This window comes from Pyrgilauda ruficollis, unplaced genomic scaffold (genome assembly GCF_017590135.1).
Source record: "Pyrgilauda ruficollis isolate IOZ18807 unplaced genomic scaffold, ASM1759013v1 scaffold9, whole genome shotgun sequence".
NCBI classification, from domain to species: domain Eukaryota; kingdom Metazoa; phylum Chordata; class Aves; order Passeriformes; family Passeridae; genus Pyrgilauda; species Pyrgilauda ruficollis.
The window spans coordinates 3,571,090-3,596,407 of NW_024531043.1; the positions used below are offsets into that span (position 1 = coordinate 3,571,090).

Here is a 25,318-nt window from a genome sequence, read left to right on the forward strand (position 1 = left end):
CTGTCTTGGGGCTGCTTATTTCCTTCTCCAGCATAAGAATGCTTTTAAGACAATCAGAGAATTCTTCACAGCAGAAACTGGACTGTGTCAAAGCTCCTAAAATATACCCTGAAGTTTATCACTTCACGTATAGAATAAGAAAAGTTTCTTTCTACTAGATTCACATTGTCAGTCTGCAAATCTCCAATTCATGTAAACATTTGGTTCAGACCAGGTGCGGTGTAAATAGTGCAGAGTCTCAAGGGTTAACTCCTTTGCCCCCTTCTTTTTTACTCAGTGGATCAGACTTGGGTCCATCAGCAAGCTGGCAGCTGCCCCACTCCCCATCTTGAAGCAGGAATTGTTGGAGAGTTTTCTCTTTTTCCAATTAATTTTTCTTGAAAAAGGAGAAGAGACGGTTTCCTTCGGCCCCGGGCTCGTCCCCCTGCTGCTCCGGCCTGGGCGCGGGGGAGGGCCTGGCACTCCGCTTGGTGCCGCTGGAGAAGGAATAAGCAAGCTGGCTCCATTCCTTCGGGTGTTTGTCCATCAGCTGCTGGTCAATGACCCTGTGCATGTCATCCTGCAGCAGAGGGAGAGGACAGGGCCGTTAGTGGCAGCTGATGCCCAACGGGAGCTCGCGGGGGTGGATGCAATGGGCATGGAATGTGCGGTGATGAGATGGAGCAGGGATCAGGGAGCGGGGTCTGCGTCCCCACCCCACAGCAGGCTCAGCTCTGCCCGCTGCCCTGGGGCTTTTCAGGGAGTCAGGAAGATCAATCACACGGTTCTGAGGGATGAATTGCTCAGGTGGTCTCGCACAGGAGCTCTGTGCCTGCTTGGGACTCTGTGCCACCCCTAAGCTGTGCTTCTCTGCTGTCTGCAGCCTGCAGATGTCCCCTTTGGGGAGAAATAAATAAGAACAAATGCAGCTGAAAGCAGAGGCCAGAAGAAGGATGGAGGTCTGTGCTGAGCAGGTCTGTGTGCACAGCAAGTGGACAGGCAGGGGTGGCAGAGCTGCTGCATGGCCACTGCCACTGGGGCTTCTTTGGGGAAGGTGCCGAGGAGCTGGGGCAGGTGTGGGCCCACCAGATCCCTCCTGGCCTTTGCACCAGACTCACCAAACAGAACTGAGCTTGTCCCTTAGACCCCCTCCTTCCCTAGAGCCAGCATAGCAGTGGGAACTCTGGCAGCTCAGCATGAACTGTGGCTTTTCAGATGTACCAGGAATGCTCTGATTTCGTCCATGTTTGCACCACAGTGAAGCTGCTGTATACAAAACAATTACCCAGTTCTGCTGCCACTAATGATGTGCTAACATGTTCCTTGAAAACCTGCCTATAAATTTTACAGATTTTAAACTTTCAGATCCATTGCTTCTCCTATAATTGCATATTTAAGCTACAGCTTAGTGAAAATGTGTGTACACAAACTAGTCCCACAGGAGGAATCAACTACTCCCCAGCAGTCTGGTCCCTGACTAGGGCTGAGGACACTGTCTGGTGAGAGCAAAGATACTCAGGATGGGCTGCAGTGGTGGGAGTGGTGTTTATTCAGCACCTGGTGAGGGGCAGCCTGCCAGGGCAACGCCAGGACTGAAGGGAAGGTGCTGCCATTGCCCAGCAGGTGCCCCTGCTGCTCTGGATTGGAATCAATCAGCCAGCTGGGACTGGAAACTTAATAATGGCTAATCTCTTGTTGCAGCATTTCCTGCAGGGAAAAGGATTGATAGCCATGACCTGGACCTGAATTTAGTATGGGGGCTTCCCCTGTGGGAGCAGGAGGGTGCAGAGCTACACAGACAGGGGAAGCCCTGGGTCTTTTTAGAGCAGGGCTGAAGAGAGGAAAGGCAGAGGGAGAGTTGAAGAGGTTGAGGTGAACATCAGTATGAAATATCAGTGAGACAGGTTTTCAGAGCTGAAGCTGCCATGTGAAAATGTACAGCACTTGGATTTTGAAGGCACCTCTTCTGCTAAATGAAGTAGGTACCCAGGCTCCTGCATGGCAGATCTGTGTCCTTGACTGACCACACAACAAGGGATGAGAATGACTTCTGTGTATATTTATATATATATATCTCTACACACAAAAAATATCATATATATATATATATAAAAATAGAGTATGCACTATTGAGAGTGCACTGCACTGGGTCCCTGTCTGTCAGATGTGTGAGTCAGAGAGCAAAGCACTTGGATGGGGAGGATTTTTTGCTTGAATCCTATTTTACAGCCTGTATGACTATGTCCTTAGAGAACACTGTCATCTTGTTGACAGCCCTTGGTGAAATGCAGACGAGAAGTGTGCAAAACCAAAATGTTAGCAGATTAAAGCATCCAATTATGCCCAGCTAAAGCAGAGACTTTTATCCTATTTTATCAGAAACTTTTCTGCTAACTCCTTTGCAAAATAGTCCCCAAAATACAAAATCATCCCACTTGTTTTGTGCCTCTGTGGCTGAGCTGCTGTTGAGGGAACATGAGGTGGCTGGAAACTACTTTGCTGCTGTGTGGTAACACCTCAGGTCAGTATGTTGGAAACAACTTCCTGCCATGAAGTGGGCCTGAGCCTCGGGCTCAGAGAGCTGATGGGAGCAGGTCTGAGGTTGCTGTGCTACTGCAACAGGACCTGTTCTTAACCCCTAAGCTGGGTTTATTCTAGCACTAAGCAGGCCTAACTTTACAGCACCCATCCAGACTGCCAGACTGAAGCTGTATCCAGACAGCTCCTATGCAGAGCAGTGTCACTTGGACAATGAGGCTGAGAAGTAAAATCCCAGTCTGTCTTTCAAGAACCTTTCCAGATACTAAATATGTGGATAGACAGGGTTAATAATATGTGCACCTCAGGGTGGCTTTGCCCGTGGTGCCCTGGTGAAGCCTCACCATGGGGTGCAGGATGCTGCCCCTGGCTGCTGCTGGGATGGGGGTGTGGGCAGAATATTGGTGGGTGATGGAGACCCCCACTGGCCCCTCTTGCCAGATGATGGTGAGGGCAGAGAAGGATGTGGGTGATGGTGGCAGCAGATGGAGAGGGGATGGAGGGTGTGGGGAGCTCACCTCAAAGGCAGGAGGGGTGTACGACTAAAGCTGTTGGTACAGGAACTGAGAAAGGCCACTAGATCAGAAACCAAAGGAGCCAGATAGTAAAAAGCCCTGAGGAAGCAAACTGTAAGCAGGAAAAAGAAAAGAGAGAAGAAAAGAAAAGGGGAAAAAAAAAGAGAGAGAGAAACGAAAACACAGTGGAGTTGAAACAGGAGTGAGGTTGTACGGGAAAGGTTTCTACTGGTCAGGCTGGTTTTTAGTAGAGCTGGGGGCTTGCATGGTCTGCAATAAATCACTATAAATGCCACAGACATTGAGTCTACTTTATTTTCTGTTGAAGTAGCCCTCCCTTGGTGCTGGTTTTGGGAGGAGGCAGCTTTGTCTGCTCACAAGGGTTTTCCCCACTGACCCCAAGCAGAGCATCTCCCGGGCAGCTGTGGAACAGCCATGACTTTGTTTTTTCACCTTGGTGAAGAACTGGAACTTTAGCTTCTCCTTCTTGATAGATCTTCAGAGTTTATACAAACAGTGCAGCAACAATCAGCACAGCCTTGTTCTCCCACCTTTCTGCTCCATCATGGAAATGCACAGACATGCTGTGCCCACGTGTACCCAAGGTGTGCCTGCCTAGGGACACCTCCTGCACGGACCCCTCCCCACCCCGGGGCAGAGCAACATGCACATTTCCCATTCTGCCAGCAGGCACAATCTGCTTCTTCATTTTAAATGAGTTTAGAGCTGTAGAATTAACTGCTCACAGCCAAAAGGGTTGGAGCAGGGAAGGGCAGCTCCCCCCAAACACCCAATCCATGGATGCTCAGGCGGGGAACAGGACACACCCACAGGCAGGGGGACAGTCCCCCTGGGGTCATGTGTCCTTCAGCCCCTGCCCTGCTGGGTGCTCACCTGCCAGGCCTCCAGCTGCTGTGAGAGGTTCACCTTCTGCTGGATGGCGTCCAGGAGCTGGCTGTTGAGGGACATCATGTCGATCTTGCACTTGGTCAGCTCCACCTCCACCGCGTTCTTCCTGCGGGGACAGAAATCCGCACATGGCACCTCTTTCTTTCTAAACAAAGAGTCAGGCATATCTAAACAAGTCTACAATTTATGTCTTTCACTGGCAAGTCCCCACATCCAAAGGTGTTCACTGTTCACCTCTGTTGTATTCTGAACAATCTATTAATCTGAAGAGTGGGAAAGACCTTCTGACATCTTTACCTTAAAAGCAGCAGATTTCTGATATGCACACTGTGAAGAATACAGAAAGAAAATCAGATACACTGCTGTGGAAGATAATAGTGTGCCTGGATAATGTGCAAGATCTGCCAATAAAATGGAGATCTAGAACAAGGTAGAATCTATATTCAAATATTTTCTCTTTTTCTTCTGTTTACATCATGGTTTGACACTGGTGCAATACACTTTCATGGGGGCGCTGGCATTGGGTCAGTGTCAAACCATGACAGTTTACATGCATAGAAAACAAATGATATGTGCTAAAAATCAACTTACTCGTGTCTGATTACTCGATCAATAAATTGCAATATAAAACAAACATAAAAATCTCTTAAAGAGTACAATTCTGCTTTCACTTGGGACTTGACTGAAGGAAGGATCGAAGGAAGACATGAAAGAAGAGAGCTTATTACAGCATATACTTTTTAAGAGTGACAGACTGTCAGAATTATTTTAATTAACTGTTATGCTTTAAGGAAAGCTCCCAATTTCAGTGTTGTCCCAGCCCTTGAGAACACTTCTGCTGCATTTCTTCCCAGACATTTGGTAGACATTGAGCGTGTCATGCCATGGACAAGGTTACCCAAAGAGCCCCAAATGCTCAGTGGCTGAGATGTTCCAGCTGCTCTTTGTGGAAAGGAATGGTCCTTTAAGATGGAGCAATTTCCTAAGCTGCCCAAGCTGGGAAATGCTGCTCATCATGCTGGGAGCACACAGGTAAGCACAAAGCTTAAGTTTTCAAATTAACTGCTGTGTGATAGGTAAGTGTAACATGACTTGCTGGGAACCATCTTTTCTTGCAAACATTTTCGAGAGAAATAATTGCATCTTATTACTGTAGCTCATTCCTTGTCTCATAATAGCTCCCTTGTGCTCCCCTGCAGAAGAGCAATTTGGGAATTTGTGTTCATATTCCAGGTACTGGAATATAAACACAAATATTCCAAGGTACAGGTTGCTTAACACTTCCAGGTGTTAGATTCCAGATACTGGTTGCTTAACACTTCCTCTGAAAGGATCCTATTTTCCTATTGCTTCCCATGTTGCCAAACTTCAGCTTCAAGCAAAAATTTTCCACACCAGATGTCTGCCTCGGGCAGTGATTTTATTTCTGTTCAGAGTTAGAGATTTTTGGGGGGATGGGTTAAACAAAAGCAACTTAACCCTTGGGGTGTGAGGTGGGAAGAAAATCACGAGCCTCCTCAGGCAGCAACCAGCCCACTCGGTCTGGGAGGGATGTTTTCACTTCAGTGACAAGATGCTCTTGTCTGCTTCCCCTTGCTGCCACTCTCTGCTCCTCAATCCCCCTCTCCCGTGCCCCATTCCCGCGGCTCCTGCACTGCAGGACAGCCAGCCCCAGACATTGGTGCTTTGTCCAGCAGGGTCACAGTGAACTGGAGAAGCTGTGCCCTTCCACTGCAGGCTGTGGTTTGAGCACCTGAAGCAGCCTTTTGTTGCCACGCTTCCCGCTGCTGGTTGGGTGTTTCCAGGATTGATGGCAGCAGCAGTGTTGCCATAGCCACGGCAGAGCCAGCAGAGCCAGCAGCCCACAGGCACCAGAACGTCACACGCCCGGCACAGCTGGGATGCTCCTCTCCTTGCCAACAGATGGAGGTGCTACAGAGGACAGCCATGGCAGTCTGGCAGCCAGCTAGCCCAGCAAGGGCAGCACGGCCGATCGAGCCACTCATAAAAAGGGATGGTGCAGGCTGATTTAGCTCCTGCACCCTCAGAGGTGCAACCCTCTCCTGCTCCTCCTCTTGTCCAGGGCTTTTCCCCTAAGACGCTGCACTGGTGGTGTCCTGGCCCACCTGCTTGTTGAAAGGATTATCAGATGAATCCTTTCTAGAGGGGTAAAGGTGTCTGTCCCTCTCCTCAGGGCATTTTGGCAAGCCCAAGGACAGAGCTGAGGAAGGGGAATTTGGGGTATGGGGGAGCAGAACTGCACAGATCTGTAAGGAGGATGAGCAAAATAAAGAGCCAAACCAGTGGGAGAATCCCAAAAGGAGAACCAGAGATTTACAGGACTGGAGATGCAAAAAAGACCATGGAACAGGAAAGGAGAGGGAGTGACCAGAGGAATGGCTTAGGGAAGAAGCCCAGGCAGGCTGTAATGGGGATGGCTAGGAAAGCAGGGCTGTTTCTCTGGAATAGCAAAGGAAGAAATATGTGACAAATAGGGCAGGCCCAGTGTTTCCATTTGGCTCCCTGAAGTCCTCTCCTCCCTGCTGTGACTCACACCAGCACTAGGGATGGCACAAACACAGCTCACAGAATGCTCCTAAATGCTCCCAGTCCAGCCGTGGGGCAGCTCTGCCTTTAGCATCTCCTGCCCTGCTCCCAGGCTCCTGGCAGCACTTCCCAATGCCACCAAAACCAAGACATCACTGTCACAGCTGCTGTGGAGAGCAGGAGAAAGCCACTCCAGAGGCATCTCCGGCCATGGCACTTCTCAAGTGCCGCCCAGCCTGGCTCTGGCTGCTGGTGCCACTCACTTGGCGATGGCCTCGTCGCGGTCCCTGATGGCCTGCAGGAGCCGTTCGCTCGCCTCCTTGTCCTCGGCAGCGCCGCGCAGCCGGTCCCGCTCCTCCTTCAGCGAAGTCATCTCCACACTCAGCAGCGTCACCTGTGGGCAGAGCGAGGCGGTCAAACCCGGGACATGTGTGTGTGGGGGAAAAGCCACACGGGCCAACCTGCAGGCTGGGAGCTCCCCTGGTCACAGAAAAAGCTGTGTCTCCTGAGTGGGGCTGTTAGTGCTGGTGCCACCCTCCGTGAAAGGCACTGAGGTGCTCTGGGATGCTGACCTGGGCAAGATGTGTCACCAGGATGGCCTCAGTAACATGCAGAAACAGCACTGAAAGCTGTGCAGTGCAGGACTCACCTGTGACTTTGCTAACACTACTGCATCAGTGCTAAAATGCTGCCCCTCTCCAGGCAGTCTGTCTTGCAGTTTGCACACATCCTCTGAGTATGCCTGTTATAATTCTGATCTTTCCAGGGTTAAACTATTGCTAACATAATTTACCAGCAAATAATATTTTTTGAAGGGACCATTACATCTTCTGAAGTAATATGAAGCTGTAGACAAAGGATGTGAAAATTCTCTTTCATGCCATGGAAGGTGTTACTGGCACATCTTACAATTTTAATTAGACTTTAAAATATGTCTGGAGTCTTTCATAGTCTGAGAAATGATCTATCGTTTTGGTCCTGTGCAGAGTGAGTTAATAGGGTGTGAAATCATGCAAGGATTGCATTAGCACAGCTTCATAATATTTCATACACATTTAATTTCTTTGTCTAGGGCACACACATGCTCTGTTACACTACTCCACCACCTGGAAACCCTTCCAGTGTTTGACCCACGTCCTGCCTATAAATGCAGCTCAGTAGTGCTTGAATCTTCAAAGAAATCTTTAAATAGAGGGCAGACAGTCAAAAAGGGCTGATCACATCCAGGGCGTGGGAGGATCAGCTGTTAGTGAGGCACGGCTGGGCCAGGGGAGGAGGGTGTGAATGCACCCTGTCTGTGCAGAGACTCCCCAGGGACTGGGGGGCTGTGCTGGGGCTGCCAGGGAACCAGGGAGCTGTGCCAGGGCTGCCAGGGAACTGGGGAGCTGTGCCCTCCCTCAGCCCTACATGGGGAGCACCTCAGAGCAAAGATGAGACAGAGAGCAGTGGTGATGGGGTGATGTAAGAGGTGCTGAGCACTTCTACAGAAATCCCAGGGGACAGAGGATCCAGAGGCCCAAAACATGGTGTTTGGGATTTTAATTGGTTGTGTCTGTGCTTCAGGTAAGAATGGGAGGAAACAAACAGGTAGAAGGTGTGAAATAGCTTCTCCGTGTAGACAAAGAAGGGGATGGCTCCTGTCTCCACCTGCTCACCGTGCTCTTGGGCAGGAGCAATGAATGTGTGTGATGCCACAAGATCCTAAAAGCCATGTAGAAGCAGCTCGCCTTTGATTGTATCAATACCAGTGCCAGAACAGAAGGATGAAGAGGCAGCAGAGCACTGCTTCCCCCGGGTGGACCAGATTTCCACATGCATCAATTTTCTGTAGCACTGAACAGAAGACAATGTTGCCTCTTAAATAGGTGGTGAGAGTAATTATTAACCTGCAGCAAGTGTGAGGCTGGATAACAGGAAAAAACTGTGGGAGACATGTACTTGCTGTGGGAGGCTGGAGTTCCTCTCTGAGAGTAATGGCTGCTGCATTTGTAGCTATGCACCATCTTTCTCCACATCACACAGAGGTGTGAGAAGAAAACAGAACTGCAGTCCCCCCTTTGCTTACTAAATATTCAGAGCTTTGGTAGCTGGGGACCTCTAAAAGCAGACCCAGGGTTCTAGACTTGCAGTCCAGGGCTGGTCTTCTGGTCCCTCCTGGCTGGAGAGTTTGGGGAGATCAGACAAGCCTAAAATCTGTGAATAAGTCTCTAAAGGTCTCTGTCAGCACTGCCAGGTTGCAGAGGTTGAGCCCTTGTCTCTTCCATCTCAGGTGTGTTTAAGGCAAGGGAAGTTTGTGCGTGGTGTACAGGACTGCAGCAGCATGGCAGGGCAGTGTCTGCGCTTATGTCTCACTGGGGACAGAAGGCTGGACCTTCAAAGGTGTCTTTTGTGGTGGCACACTGCTGAGAGGAGCAGTCCTAGTGGAAGGATGGGCTCCAGGGCTGCTCCCCTCCCACACTCTGCCCTGATCAGCTGCTGTGGAAGCAGGACATTTCCCACTCTCACACAAGTGCAGCCACCACTGCCAGGGTATTTAATGATGCTCTCACTCTTTTCCCTTTGGTGCCATGGTGGGAGCTCCCACAGCCCTACACAAGGCTGTCAGACCCCAGGTTGTGCTGACTTTCTGAACAGGGGTGTGTTTTCCTATTTACTCTCCAAAGGGTGATACAGCACTGCTGGGAAGACCAGCCAAGGACATTAATCCCATTCCCTGCTCCAGTGCAGCTGCTGCTGCTTCTGCTGCAGCCTCCAGATCCCTTCAGCATCTGGATTCTTGTCCCACAGAGACAAGGACTGACAAGCACCTCTTTGGATGTTTGTGTCCATCTCCAGCTCTTGGCACAGGGCCTCAGACACAGACGGTGCTGGGTGGGGGTGCAATGGGATTCTGTGCTTTGGGTATGGAGTTGGTGTTGGGGTGGACCATTCCTTGTTGTTGAGGTTGCCTCAGCTGGTCCCTGGGGTGCTGCTTGGTGCCAGCCTGGCCACAATTAGGATTGTCTGGGAGTGCTTTTCTGAGGGTGTTGTGATGCTGCTGTGGAAAAGGTCAAGGTCTGCTCCATGCACAGCAGAGCAGCACCTCTATATCCATGGAATGGTGCACACACCCCTCACAAGGGCTCAGTGCAGCAATTCAGGTCAGCCTGGACACTTCCTAGTTTCCAGTACCCCATATCAAGAAGCCTCATACTTTGAGGTCTTCTGCCAAGAAGAATTTAATTAACAGAGTCTGGCTAAAAAGTAGACTGGGAGAAAGGCTGCTTGAGATGATGCCTCAGATGGGCCCCAGACAATTTGTGAGAAACTTTAATCCCGAATGCTTAAATGCTCTGCATTTGGTTTAACAAATCTCCCTCATCCAACCAGTTTGGCCTAAATCCTCCTGGGTTATTTATGTTGGTCTCTTTGATGGAAGGCATGTCTTGGAGGATGAACACTGCTGTTACAAGACCACATGTAAAATGTGGGAGTTGCTAACCTGGCTGTGCAGTCGCTGCAGCTCCTCCAAACTCTGCCTCAGTTTCCCCCGTTCTCCCTCCATTAATTCCCTCAGGGCTCGTGAATCCTCACTGGTTCTCCTGATCTGTTCCTCTAAGGTGTCGTCGTCGCTTCGCCGAGAGCTCTGAGAGCGGGAGAGAAATCTCTTGCTCAGATTTCACTTTAAAAAAGGCAATTGTATTAATTTGGTACCAGTTTGGGATGAGGGTGCTAAACAATGAAAATGAAAATGTGAATGTGACTTTGGTAGAGTTTTTTGTTTCCATATACCTCCACAACCAAGGGTGCTCAACTAAGGGTAGTGCTTCCACACATGATGCAAAGAGCATGCAGAGCTTGGCATAAACCAAATTTACAGAGACCTACTGCCCATTTGGTACCCCATGTGGCTACACTCTCTGTTTGTGGACCTTTTACGGGACTCTCTACATTTATTTAACAAATACAACTTCATCTCTATACTCAGCCTGTGGGTACTTAAATGAGGAGGCTGAGTACTCCCTCACAGCTCCCTGCAGGGGCTACACTGTTTTCCTCACCACAGCACCCCAAATAAGCCCTAATGGCAATGCAACCAGCTTGTAGGGAATGGGACCAGGCCTGATTTGAGCCACAACAAAAAGTGAGGTGTTTTGTTGTAATTCTGCACAAATGGATGCTGAGTGGTCCCTCCATGCCATCCCCTCCTGTCCAGCAGCCTGGGGACCACATCCTACAGACATCATCTTGTGCTAGCAAAATCCTTAACCTGCCATGGATTTGAGTTCGGCAGCTCCTGCCAAGACATTTCTACCAAATCTACCCAATTCTGCAGGACATAACCTCCCGACATAGGGGTTATGATGTTTTTGTGATACTACTGCTAAAAAAGCAAGGTTAGGAAAATCCCAAAGGAAATAACCAAACTGTGATGTGTAAGGCAATCTGCAATATTTCCACGTTGAAACTCTAACTTACTGAAAATCTCAAAGTAAGCCTACTTTTATTAATTTTCCAGAACGACTCCCAGGCCTATGACAGTTGTATGAGCTTGAAATTTTAGGTGGTCTGAGCACTTCAGGCTGAAACCCCACACACTTGGCTCTTGGCTGACCATTTGAGACACAAAGAGATGGCTGTGCCCTGTGCCTGCCCATCTCTGTGAGCCACAGAGAGAGACCAGAGCCTTCAGGATCCAGCAAGCTCTGGGCCAGGGGATGTGCCCAAGGCAAGGCCTCTCTGTGCCACAACTCACCGTGGAGTCTGCCCCGTCCAGCACGTTCTGTATGAGTCTCTTGAGCTCGCTGAGGGCGGCGCGCAGGCTCCCGGCCGGCACGTCTTTGGCGGATGAGGTTTCTGAGGACTCGTCCATGGAGGAGTCGGTGGACACGGCCGAGTCGGCGCTGTCGTTGCCCCGCAGGTGGGAGCACAGGTACCGCACCTGGCAGTACGCCTCCCAGAGCTGCAGCCTCAGCTGGAACAACACAGCCTGCCGTTAGCCTGGGCTGTCAGGGCCATGGAGAGCCTCCCTCCGCGGCCAAGTGAAGCGCGTGATTGCCAGCCCTCACAAGTATTTGCCACGTTGATTTGGAAATGGATGCAGAAGTTTACTTTCATGTGGTCAAAAGGGTTTTGATGCCACACCCCAATCCCAATTTTCTGGCCTTTGGTTCAGCTCCAAATTCAGATCAAATGCATTAAATTCCCTTTTGCTCTGGGACTGGTCACAGAGGCCCGTGGGCTTTCCCAGAGGCTGGAGGGCAAATACCTGTTCTCGTTCTTGCTCCAGCTCTTCTGCCTCCATGCTCTGCTCTATCTCAGAGAGCAGGGATGTGCTGGTTGTGTTGAGGTTTTGGAGACTTTTCTCCTCGCTGAGCTCCTCCACCTTGCCCTGCAGCTGCCGGTAGGACAGCCTCACCTCCTGGAGCTCCAGCTGGCTTTGGTGCAGCTTGGGAAGAAAATCAAGGAATCAGAAAAATATTAATGGAGGCAATATGGACGGGATCAATCTCTTGGTTTGTGAGGGAGCTGGGAGGGAGGAATGAGTGACACAAAACAGGGTTTCCAGCCAGGAGGAAAGTACTCTTGGCTGGTATTGCTGTTTATTGCAGCTTAATAATCTCCAAGTGTCATCAGACACTGTTTAGAATCCAGAATACCCAGAAAGATAAAAATAGAAGATTAATCAGCACTAAAATGGAGAACATTGTGAAGAAGTTGGGACTCAGGTAAAGAAATTTGCTGAAAACAACACAGCAGGAAGTGGATCCAAAAAGAAAGTGCTATTTGCATTTTTTTTTTAATATACAAATATACTTTTAGGAAAAAATATTGAGGGTTGTTTTGCAGAGCTGAGGATCCAGTGCTTGGTAAACCACAGAACTGAAATGGAAAAACCTAGCTCTGCCCTAAGCCCCAGAGGTGCCAAGCTTGTTTTCTGGGGAGTGACATTTGGTGATTCATGGCCATGAACACCATGGAGATTGTTGGGAAGCCACCTGAGCACTGGAATCTAAGAGGCCAGTGACTGCCCTCTGGAACAGCAGGATCTAGAGAAGCCCCTTTTGAAGCCAATTCTACTCTTAAAAAATTAAATAAAATGAACTGTAACCAGAGTCCTCTGATTCTTTTTGCATTTACCTCATTTCCCCGGTACCCTGCCCCACTTCCTTGCTCAGATCTCCCTCCTAAGCTGCTCTTTGCTGTCAAGATGCCTCGTTGATGTTTCTGTTACCTGTCTTCATGGGGAACACCCAGCTCCTTGCTTGCTGCCATTCTTGCATGAGCCAATTCATTATTCCAGTTCGGTCTGTCTCTCAGTTCATGGCAAATTTCAGTCCAAATCATGACTTCTACTGCATCTCCCCATCCCCTCCCTGTGTCACTGCTGCCTCCTCACCTGCAGGTCCTTGTCATGGCTTTGTCTCTCCAGGATGAGGACTCGGTCCTGCAGCTCCTCCACGGTTCCCTGGAGCAGGTCGTTCTCCTCCATCATGGCACTGAGGCGATGCTCCAGCTCCCGCTTCCTGTCTGTCAGCATTTTGATCTGCAGGGCAAAGAGAGGTCCTGTCAGACTTTGCAGGGACCAGAGAGGAGAGACACCACATTCCCAGGAGAGAAATGAAACAGCAAAAAGCAGAAGGATGTACACAGATGTTCTGTACCTGTATGAGAGAAACTACCTCTGTGTGTGGTTTAAAGCTAAGGAAATCTCTAAAAAGAAATAATCCATCCTCCTTCCCCAACTGCAGGGCCTGCTCCAAAGGGGCTGGGTGTGCACTGGCAGGTCAGAGAGCAGGCAGGAATATTCAAGGGTATTAAGTGGAGACCACCCCTGCCCATCCCTTGAACCTTAACATTTGAAAGACTGGAAAAACTGGTTGCTTTTCCTGGCTGGTCCTGATAGTGGCATTTTCTCCTGTATGGCTGCTGGAGATCACAGGTTGAGCCAGCAGGATCCAGGGTGAGCCTGTGGGATCCTGCTCCCTGTAGGGCTGTGCCACAGCACTGCCCATTGCTGTTCTTAATTGGTGTGTGTTCATCAGGCCCTCACCAGGGATTTTTCTGTCTTTTCACTTGTGAAGACTCCTTTCTGTGCCGTGCTTATTTTTAGCCTCCCAGTGATCGGTTGCCTTTAAAATTGGTTCATTTCTTTTAATTGTCAAGGGCAGTGATTTCAGGCGAGGGACAGTTTGCCAAACAAACCCTCCGTGACTCAGTTAGCTGGGAACAGTGCAAGGGATGAATCAGCACTAGCCAAGGTCACTTCTTGTTTAACCAAGAAGAAGGAGCTTTTTCCCACATTAGTACACACAGGATCTTGGGGGTCTGGTATGCCAGCCATCCACCAGTCCAGTATAACCCTAAATATTCCCTATGGCCTCCTTTCAGTTCATGGAGCGTAGACAAATTCAGCAAATTCCCACTGCTTTCTTGGCCTCTTTGGGACCTTGACTCTTTGCTGCTTTCCAGGTTGCTGGAAATGTTTGGCTGCATAAAGGAATACCAGCCAAGTACGTGGACTTGCTATTTCTGCAGAGTAAAGGCTGCTGGAGGTATTGGAAAGCTGCTCTGAGGTGACTAATGGCTTCTGAGATGTCTCTGCCCACCACCATCATGATTTGCGTGGGTTGGAAAAAGAAAAATAAGCGGTTTAATGGGGAGATTGTATTAAGATTTCATATTTGGTGGGCAGACCAGTAATGAACATGCTGTAAATAACAATACGACATAAAAAACACCAATCTGCCACGAGCCCTGGACCATGGGAAAGGCATAGGGAGAAAGGGTTTGGAAAGCAAGAGACAGGTGAGGAGACAAGGTGTGGCATGCATGGTGACAGGCATGCATGGTAACAGGATGTACTTGCAGGCAAAGCCTTTCCAAGCCTCCATACTTACTTCAAGGACTTGCTGCTCCACACCAAGGGGAGGGGAAGAAAAGGCGAGGGACCAGCAAGGAGCAGGTGGGAGTGGGAGAAAAGAAATCAAGAGATTTTAGCAAAAGCTTTTCCAGACAGCTTTTAAATAAAAGAAGTGGTCAGGTAGTAGAGCTGGACATCTTCTACCCATCTAGTTTCTGCCTATGTGATCCCCAGTGACCCTGTCAGGGAAGGGGAAAGGAAGGGAGTTGTCTCATTCCTGCAAATGTACCTGAGTTAAACCAGGCAGGGGCTCCCTGCTTTCCCAAGTGCATGGCTCAGAGGAAAGAGAGGATTGCTGCTTTCTTTGCAAACATGAGGAACAGAGGGAAAAAACCCTGCAGACCTTCCCACCCTGCCTACCAGAGTTTAGTCTGTACAGGGCAGCAGCCCTGCAGGAGCATAGCCATGGTCTGGCTCCTGCAAGATCCTTCTCATCCATTCATTTTGCAGGAATGCTGTGGCTGAGGCAGCACGGGAAGGTCCCTGAGCCAGCCCAGCCAGAACACCATGGAGCAATCCTTGCTGGGGGAGTTGTTGCCCCAGTGCTGCCATTCCTCTCTTGGCTCCACTGGCTGACTGTGTTTGGTCATTCCACAAACCCCAACAGCCCTGGCTGCTCTCTGCAGGAGGGAGGCAGGTGACTCACCTCGGCCTGGAGGCTCTCCAGCCGCACGATGTGTTGGCTGCTGGAGGAATTCTTCTCCCGAAAGTCCTCCCGGAGGGTGTGGACCTGCAGGGAGAGCTGCCGCTCCACCTCCGACGCCTGCAAGGAGACACCAGCTGGAGTAACCCATGGACCCAAAGCAGCCCTCTCCTCCTGCCCAGGGAGAGCTGCCCAGATACACCTTCTGCACAAGCCCAGTTTCAGCAGAAACTCTGAACTCTGCATAGTTTGGGTGAGTGAAAATCTCATCCTGGACAGACACTGGGGAGAGCTGCCATTTAAACCATGTTGATTTTTCCCTTGGGGCAGCCAAGATGACACAGCCCATAATTTTTTTCCACTGTAAAAAAACATGATGACTCCTGTGTCCTAAAGGAAATTTATTTTGCCTTAAAAATTGTAGCCTAGCTGGGGTTGAGGACAAGACCAGGAAATACTCCTATTAGATTTACACTCTCTTAACCTCTGAACATCTTTGGCACTGCTCTAATACAACAAGTACTCTTTGCCTCTGATCCAGCTCCTGTCAAGGCCAGATGGAGAAACATCCACTCCACATGACTGTCAGTGAAGGATCCCTGGGGTTGTCCCTCTTTCCCATTTTGAAGCAGGGATGACCCCCTTATGCAGGGTGGTTTGAGGACAGCAGAAAGGTCATTCCTACCTGCAGGATCCAGGCTTGAGGCAGCCCTTACAAATGACAGCTTAGACATGTCAAGTACTCTCCAGGCAGCTTTATGGCTGATTTTTACATGTGAACACACTTGTTTAGGCTTGCAACACAACGTAAGGTTTTTATGACTAAACCCTAAAGAGACAGCAAAATGGACAGTTTTCTTTTTAATTTGCTTCCATCCGGTTCCATCACACTTAGGCACAGAGCTCCAACTATGCCACATGGGCTGGGATTGAGTTTATTCCCCTCAAGAGGTGGCATTGCTGTCCTGCTTGGGGCGTGGCCAGTGGCAAATGCCAAGTGTTTTGACAGGGAAGTGGGATGGGAGGAGGGACTGGAGTCAGCAGCTGTGGGCAGGTTGGGGAATGTTTCTTTAGGTCTGGCAAATGTGGGTCTGGATTTTCTCCAGGTGCTCTGACAATGCCTAAGACAGAGCTTCACCAAAGGGTGCAACGACTCTGCTCTAGCAGCTTGTGACTGGAGCAATGAGCACACAGACCCAGCCTGAGCTGCCCACAAAGGCAGCACTGCTCCCTTTTAAAAATGGTCCCCTATTTTGCACAGTCTACAGCAAAATATTCCAAATCAGAAGCATGAAGTAAAAGGCTGTTCCAGCTCCATCAAGTGGAGAAAACTGGTGGCCTCAGCACTGTTTGCTTGGAGGGGCAGCAGCAGCCTGAAGTGTGGCCACCAAATCAGGCTCTGACCACTGGCTTCTGAAAAGAGAAATGGGTTCTGATAATAAGAAATAATCTTGTCTACCAATTGGTTTTTAGTTCCCTTCTTATACTGTTTTTTCACTCTTCTTTAAAGCCCCATATCAGAACCTTTTGCATATTGCCAAATGGATTTAATAAAGCTTCCTTGCTTGGGCAGGATACACAAAATATAATGACAGCACAGCACTATAGGAAGGGGGTGGTTATTTTTCTTTCCTTAAGCAACTATAGGTTGCAAAGCATCCTGAGCAGCTATTAATTGGTGACACTAAAGAAGATGGATGGATTGTGCTTTTCTTGAATGATTCACTTGCTTTTGTAATGACTGCTGAAACATCTTCATGCTGAAACACTCTGCAGGAGCTATCAAGGATGAAAAAGCACCAGATGAAAAGCACCGAAGGATTTTGTCTGCAAGATGCTGACCACACTCCTAAGGAGCACAAGTGGCCCCAGAGGAGATGACACACCAGTATTTGATAGTTCACTGTGTAACATAATTTATATGCTTGAAGAATTCTACATACAGAGAGTATATAAATGTACAACAGAGCAGTAAGGAAACAAGGCAGTATTAATGGCATTGTAAAAACCCCTGGTAGGAGAATATATAGCTGCTCTTGTTCGTTCTGCTCCCCATGCCCAGACAGGAGCAGGTGAAGGGATGAGCTGCAAGGATGATTCAGATTGTGGAAAGTCTGTTATACGAAAGGAGTCTAAAAAAAGGATGGCTTGTTTTATCTCATGCAGTGAATGCTGAGAGAGGACTCCCTATAAATACATCACGGATGAGCACACAGAAGGGAGAAGCGCTATTTAAGCAGAAGCACAATTTTGGCAGAAAAGAAAGATGTGAATAAACCGGATAAGAGTATATTAAGGCTGGCAAGAGGAAGATTTCTACATTTCCAAGGACCTGCTGTAGGATTCCTCTTCCTGCACCATTACAGTAGTAGAAATGGTGGCAAAAAAATTAACTTTGTAATGGAGCTGGGTCGCTTTATCATGCAGCTTCTTTCAGAGGGCTGCCTGTGACAGAAGGGAAATGAATTGACCTCAAAGGTCCTCTCCAGTACCAGGCTGCTTGCAGGACTGTAAGACTTGCATTCACCAGCATTAAATCATCATCTGGAATTTATCTGTGTGCTGCCCAGCTCACAGGCTCACACATCTTATTCCCACAATAGGACTCAGTCACTGTTAGTATTTAGAGCCCTAAAGGCAGACAGGATGTCACAGTGTCACCTCAGTGAACACCACTTTCACCCTATCTCATGCAATAGAGAAAAGTAAAAATAACACTTGCTTTAGGCTCACACAGCGCAGAAAATACTCTCTGACCAGCTGTTTAGCAGAAGTAAACAGAAATTACTGTATTTTGTGTTTCCCTCCACAGGCTAACTAGGAACAGTCTTCATTCAGTTTTTCTGGACATGAAACAGTCTTCTGAGCTGAGCTCTGGTCATGGAATCTTCCTTGTCATGCTACATTTGTTTCAGAGGTTATTAATCCTGCTGCCAAACTACCCTTTCTAATCGATTGTAACATACAGATTTTAACATCACCTTGCATTAATTTATGAAAGCCACCTTGACAGGGTCCAGTATTTCTCAGGCTTTATGGTGTGTGTTCAGACAGTGCCTGCTTCAGTTCTCAGCACTGCTGGTGGTGTGCACATGTACATGTGTGTTTTAAACCATGAGCTCCCCACTGATTACTTCTAACATGCTCTTTTTACTTAGTGGCATCACTGAAGATGCAACCTTCCATCTCCATTTCCTCTTTAATGCTCAATTATGGTTTTTGCTGAATGGAAGTGAGTTTGTTCTGCCTCAGCCAGCCTGTAGGGCTTTCTCTTCTCCATCAGTGTTTCCTAAACATTAAAAGCTAAATCTTTTGTGGTTCTGTCAATCATTTAGCAATGCACTGATTTTGCTAGAGACAAGTAATATTCTTTGTAGAAAGGCAGACATATATTGCCCAACATCACAGCTTTGCTCTGTAGTTAAAAATGAATTAATTTCCTCAGTATGGGCAAATTGGCCAACGCAGCCGCCAGGCAAGATTTGAAACATATCTGCAAAAGCATAGACATCAATTCACAATTAGATATATCCAATCAACTGTGAGATTTGTTTTCTGGTCTTCAGGCAAGGTTTCGATGAGATTTGGGCAGTGCAAGAAGAGCAGGAGGACATTTTGGCTTCTGCTCTAATTAAGGGCTTTTCATCATTGCAAACTTGATTAAGTTTCTCTCGTGATTAATTCCCAAGTGTTAAAATACACAAAGATCTACATGTGTAGATCTCTGGCAGAAAGAGATGCTTGCCAGTTACAAGAACTCCATGAGGTTTAACATCTGGAATGTATGAGCAATAAATACATAAAACACATATAAATAAATTGGACCACTGATGTTCCTGTGAAGGGGGATCTTTGAGAAGTTACGGATGGACTGTGACAAATTAATGGCCTGTAGGTTAGTCTTAGTCAAAGAAAACCTTTCTCTGGGGTAAGAGTTGATAAATAAAGCTAACTGATTACAAAATACCTAGCTATAAGTCATGTCACAAGGAAAAGGAGAATGGAAAAAGTTTAATAGACTGCAGCTGGGTGGAGAAACCAATGTTTCCATACTATTTACTTCTACAAACAAGATGATTAAGACTTAACAAAGGATATTGAAGATTTTCTTGCCTAAAATAGCTAAGAAAGAGAAGTCCTAATTAGTGCTAAATTTGTAACACTCAGGAGAGCGCATTACCCCTTTTATTAATTTGCTAATAGCTGAGTTCAAGGGACTTCCAGTTCCCACTGTGGTCCCATTAACATTTCAAACCACTAATTGCTGCCTCCCCTGGCTGCAGGTTCCTGGATTCCCAACTCTTCTCTGGAAGGAAAATATATTTGGCTACTAAAACATAACCAGAGCAGGAAACAACAACAACAACAACAACAAATTGCTTTAGATTAATAATTTACAAAAAAAATTGTTAACCTGGCTTCTGAGGGAAGTTCCAGAGGACTGGGATTGCTGTCTTGCCACCGCAGCCAGCATCCTGGTGCTGGAAGAAGCCTGGTTTTCAGGGATACTTGATCCATGCCAATAAATTGGCTGTTTCCCAGCCCTTGGCACATTGGCACCATAAGCCACCATCAATATTTTGCACACCTGGAAGTTGCTCAGTTTGGGAATCTTTGAGAGGTTTTTAGTAAAGCTTTGAATGCAGGTCGACTTCAAATTGTTATTTGAAACATTAGCCTATCCAGGAAGTTCTTACATAATAGAGGTGCTTGCATTCACCACCTCTTGAGGTCTTCAGCTTGTATTTGCTGATTGATGTGCCCAGAGGGATTCCCTGTGGAATTCTCTGCGGAGAAGAGCAGTGGCACCCTGGTGGGCTGGCCAAATGCCCACCCAGCTGCTCTCACCCCCCTTCTCAACAATGGGGGAGAAAATACGATTTAAAATCTTGTGGGCTGAGACAAAGCCAGGGTGATTACACACTATTAGGGAAATTTGAAGTTAAAACAGTGACCAGTAAAGTAAAAGGCAAAGCTCAGACCAGCCATTGCTTGGGACTGGATCAGTAATGGGGATTTTTATGGTGAGGGAGAGGATGGGACTGTACTGAGGGTGGATATTGCCCACCCTGGTGGGATTGTGATGGTGCTGTTTCCTTTGTGCTGTGAGGAACTTTTTTTGGGGCTGATGTCTTCAGTGGAGCTGTGAAGGGTGAGTGGCGAGTGAATATTTTAATGACCATTATGAAATTAGCATTTTGCTGAGGCAAGGGGTGGAATTTCTCTGCTGCAGGTGCCCAGGCACTGCTGGGGGGCTGAGAGACCCTCTGGGGTGGGGCTGCCCCAGGGTGGACATGGTGAGTCCCACCCCAGCCCCTCTGTGGGCAGGGCTGAGTCTGTCATTCACCACCTCTGGAAAAGTGCACTCAGGAAAGGACAGAACACCTTCTGCCAGTGGCAGCTGAGGTAAAGAGTGTGTGAAAAAGCCTCGTGGTTGAAGAAGGAGTAGGAGGGGATTTGGCTAGGCCTTCTCCAGAGACCCCTTCCTGCCTTTCCCCAGTGCAGCACAGGACACTGGTGCTGGGAAGCGCTGGTGAGAGCCAGCACTGCCCCCATCCCTGCCAAGTGGGGAGCGGGGCTGAACCCTCCTCCTCACCTCGTCCCTCACTCTGCCACTGCCCAGGCTGGGGGATTTAAGGATGATGAGCTTTCCCTCTGCCAGGACACAGGCTGCCACAGGCCAGCTCCATTGGGTGGGGGGCCCTGCACTGACAACAGGACAGGGGGACAAAACAATAAACAAAAGAATGTTAGTTTTGCACAAAATAGATCTGTCAAGAAAAAAAGGAAAGCAGAGATCTTGATCCAAAGGACTGCCAAGGCCAAGGAGACTCAGTAATGGAGGAAAGGCATTATTATGCCTCTTTTATAAGCATCAGGCTGGGGACACATTAGTGATGGGAAAAGCCTCATGGCTGCAGCATTAAACCTATTCTGAGAGGATTCTGTGAGACAAAGGGCAGCAGTGGCAGCTTAGGCTAAGCTCTGCAATACTTCCACAGTTATGACATTTTGGAAATACAAGAATATAAGCTTTCATTGCTTGCATGAAAGTGAGAAATTTTTGCTTCAGATTTCTTTTCCTGTCTGTAGAACAAGTGGGAAATGCATAGTGCATCCTTTGACCTCATTCCTATTTACCTGAGTTTTACCATAAAAAACCCCAAGAATGTGTTTCCTCTCAACATGTGCAGTGGGTAGCAATGGGTTAATGCCAATCAGCTCTGAGGCCTCACACCTGAGAGGCAGAGGCCCAGCTGGCTGAAAGAGAGAGCAGGGAGCACCTGGGGCTTTGCATTTTGGGATGGAGTGGTCTAACACCTGCTTCTTGAGGTGGGATTAAGAATAGAGATATTTAGTTCCTTAGTGGAAACATCTACAAACCTTGGCTCTTCTCAGGCTGAAGCTGGATTTCTTGTTTTTGGAAGGAAAAGTGTTTGCATTGTATGACTCTGGTTGCTTCCTATATTTCTGGTGACTAGAGGACTGTAAGTGTGGCTAGAGACGCAGAAAAGCTACTGATGACTTTTTTTTTTTTATTTTCAAGTGCCCTTGAAAAGTCCTTTTAACAAAGATGGTGGACTTTTGCTGCATCGCTAAGCAAAGTGTGCAAAAGTAGATGGGGTTTTCCTGGCAATGTTCCTTTTTTCCCCTCCTGTAAGATTAGGTGATATATCAGAACCAGTGTGCAAGGCAAGCATCTGAATGCTTTGGGAAAGAGCTCAGGGGGATGAATGCAAAATGGTGGCATTCATCTTGTCTTTTAGTAAGTGTTCAGATACCTGTCTGATTGAGGCCAAAACCCATTAGCTTGGGCTAAATCAATTTACAGGATTAGGAACTGCAAGGGCAGTTGGGTGCCATATGGGGGTAACTCTACCCGGGTGTAACACTTCCAGGTCTGTTATTTGAATGAAAGAAAGAGCTTCACAACTGGCTGTGGGCTGTTTTAGGAGGTGCTTAAACACAAGCCTCCCTTTTTTTTTGTGGTTTATTCTTGACCTAAACATTTGGCTCTTGTGGAGAAGAAAATAGAGTGTGTGGAAAAATGAGTCAGCCAGCTTCCTGTGGGAGGGACTGCAGGAGGCACGATGCTTTCAATGCTGCAATAAATTAGCACTGGAGATAATTCAGAGGACAAAGTGTGCCTGGAGGACACGCCATGCTAAGTAGTGCACGAAGTGGCTCCTGCTCTCAGTGTGCAAATCCTGCTTTGCAGAAGAAGTGTGGGAGATGAGAGCTCTGCACTGTGTCTGCTGTGGGGCTCTGCACAGAGAGCTGAACATGGGCTTGTTGGCAGCTGCTTGGCTCCTGGATGGTGAGAGGATTAGGGTAATAACGTGTGACACCAGCAGGCTCGTCTGGTTCTGCAGGGATGCTGCACATCACCTGGAGTGAAGCATTTGTTACCTACTGCACGTGGAAGCAGAAAGGCTGCAATAATCAAGTCTGGTGGAGCTGAGAGGAACCACCACATTAATTCACTGCAGCACAGCCTGGCTCTTGTTGTAAGGGGGTCTGGGACCTTCAGGTTAAAAAGTTTGTCATGCCCCTTGTGCTTGTACAAGAGCACAGTGCCTGAAGCTTTGTACTGGACTAGCAGAGGGAATGGTACAGTTTGGAAGCTGGACAGTTCATGTTTTGCATCACTAAGCTCTGTGGTCTGCTTTCCAAGATAACTTCCAATGCATTTCTAATATTTAATTTCCACTAATAAGTTTTTTTTTCCCTGAAAAAGGCTTTTTTTTAATCTTGATAGACCATTTTGGCCATTACCTTTGATGTGGGTTTTTAATCCAGATTTGCAGGAGCTCAGTCTGTCTTTGCTACGTGAGCTAAAGGCTGAGAAATATTTCTTCCAGTAACTTTCTAGTGAGCCAAAGGTGTGGGTCAGATGAGAGGACAATGAAATACAAAATACTTGACTCATTTGGAAATAACTGAACTGGAAACACAAATACTTAACCTGGTCATTAAAACCTTTTGAAAAATTAAGAAGAAGGCTACAATGGTGGAGACAAAGAAATGTAACATTCCTTCCTGCTCTGAGAGGCTTTCCATGGTAGCCTGAAGTCAGGACAGCCAATCTCCATTCTTGAGTTAATTTTTTTACAAAATCATTTTAGTCTTAAGACCTTAAACCTGGAGGTGTTCAAACCCAAATGGCTGTGCCTGGAAGAAAGAGACAATAATTAAGCTTCTTACAGTCTCTTGCTCTGGCTTTAAGCACTCTCTCCCCTTTATTTCAAGGCAAATTAACTGAGTTCTACTGGGGATATCTAATACCTGATGGCAATCTAGCGGCTCTGTCTGCTCTTGAAATCTTCATGTCTATACCATGTTAAACTCACAATATACTGTTTCAGACTTATTAGTAGTAAATACAAGCCAAAAGTTTTCCAGTGTGTGTAGACTTGATGCTCAAACATGTCTGAATGTATGAAAATAGGGTTGTCCATTCCCATATATGTGAAATGAGTGAATGCTAAAAAAGATGGGACAAAATTCAAGGAGTTGGTTTAAAATATATTAAACTCTCCCAGGAAGTCTTCAGACAGGAAGAGAGAAAACATTTTCCCAAATGTATATTTAAATTTTATGGTAGATTGACCTGGACATGTTTGATTAGCTTTTAAATCCCTGCAAAGTTTGATTCCAAATAACTTCTATCAGGCTGTTTCTTAAAAACGGTGCTTATGTGTGTTTGCTCATTTCCTTTAAAACTTCATAAATTTATTTCAAAAGTGAGAGGAAGAAGAGCTAAGAAGTGGCTTTTAGAGCTTGGCTTGACCAAAGCAAGATGTGCAAGTGTTTAGTGCAGAAGGCTGATTTCTCATAGCCAATACAGTAGAACTTGTGGCTGCTTTCTGTGGAAAAATGAGGAAACCCAAACCCTATAGTGAATATTGGCCAGGATGAAAGCTACAGCTTCAAACTATTCCAACAAGGTTTCCTCTTCACTAAATGTTTTAACCACTGATAGGTGCAACAGGGTCACACATGGAAAGTGAATGCCATAAAAATGGGCAAGTCCATCACAAAGATTTGGAAACTTTGTGATGGACTTGAAACCATAAAACTCATATGGCAGCATGTCACATTGCAACACTCAAATAAAAAGGTACAAATCTATGTTCTTAAAGGATTGTTCTGGAGCTGTTAAGAACATTTTATTGAAAATATTTCTTGGTCAGCTAGTATTTGATCTGTCCTTCTAAACACAAAAGAACCGTGCTGAATACCTGCAGACAAAAAGCTTCTAGAGAGATACCATTTAACTTAGCAGCGCTTCTTCCTGTACTTTGGCAGCCTCCAGCTATATCTGAATTGTTCTCTCCCTTGACAGCACGAAAAGATCTGTTTAGAGCATAAGGTCTTTGGAGCAGACTTTGAGCACAAGGCAGACCTTGCTCTTGGTGATTGCTGACAAAAGATAATTACAATGTGTTAGTAATAACATCTGAGCACTTTGATCTACTGAAGCTGAATCTATACTTAGTGCATTAACATGGGTAATAAGGACAGGAATTCGGTCTCCTTTTAGCCCAGCTTTGCTCTGTTTCCACCCAGTTTGAGCCTGTGGATGCAGGTGCAGCAGATGCTGGAACACAGCCTGTTTGCCTTCTGTGCAGTGCACAGATGTAAACACTGAGGGGATTAGGTCTTTAATTCCCAGATCCTCAGGGCAGGGCTTGGCCTTCAGAGCAGTCTGCACCTCTCCAGCTATACACAGGGGCAAATATGCAATAGTAATTTCTAGTGTGAGCCAGAGCTTAAATTCACAGCAGGTGTATTCAAAGCTGAAGATATATTTTCCAAACCACACATGTAACCCAGCTTTTGGGAAGCTTCTCAGCACTTCTGCAAGTGGCCAGATCTTATTCATGTGATAATGATCTTATGCATGTCTCTCTCTCTGGAGAGACTGCATGGCTGTAGCTGTGGCCAGTGTCTGGATGAGGGCTGGGTCTGGAAATATGGATCTCTCCTTGCACCTTTGTCCTCCTACAGTCTTGCTTTTAAAAAGCTCTTCCATGAATTTTATTGAAATCACAGCTTTTGACAAACTCACTGGCATTTTGGTACTTTAAGTCCTACAACAGGCTGTGCTTGGAAATAAAAAATAATGCAAGTAGATGTGGAGAGGAAATGTAGCTGAAAAACGAGGTGGGTGCAGCACAGGCCGTGGGATGGCGTATAAAGGATACTATACTCTGCCAAATCATACACATGCAGGGGAATCATTATCAGGGACTGGAAAGAACCCCTCTCTGCATGAGTTTC

The 25,318-nt window shown here is 47.3% G+C and overlaps 1 protein-coding gene across 1 annotated transcript in view; it reads right to left on the reverse strand.

Moving 5' to 3' along the window:
• Positions 1–367: 367 nt before the first annotated feature.
• The window catches only part of BICDL1 (BICD family like cargo adaptor 1), a 54,267-nt gene continuing 29,316 nt past the window's right edge, over positions 368–25,318 (reverse strand). The window contains exons 4-12 of the mRNA XM_041489120.1: positions 15,038–15,154; positions 14,369–14,380; positions 12,868–13,014; positions 11,737–11,916; positions 11,224–11,442; positions 9,970–10,113; positions 6,752–6,882; positions 3,927–4,047; positions 368–559 (exon numbers count right to left, since the gene is read on the reverse strand). Coding sequence (XP_041345054.1) covers positions 368–559; positions 3,927–4,047; positions 6,752–6,882; positions 9,970–10,113; positions 11,224–11,442; positions 11,737–11,916; positions 12,868–13,014; positions 14,369–14,380; positions 15,038–15,154 — 1,263 coding nt within the window. The remainder of the gene's footprint in view (positions 560–3,926; positions 4,048–6,751; positions 6,883–9,969; positions 10,114–11,223; positions 11,443–11,736; positions 11,917–12,867; positions 13,015–14,368; positions 14,381–15,037; positions 15,155–25,318) is intronic.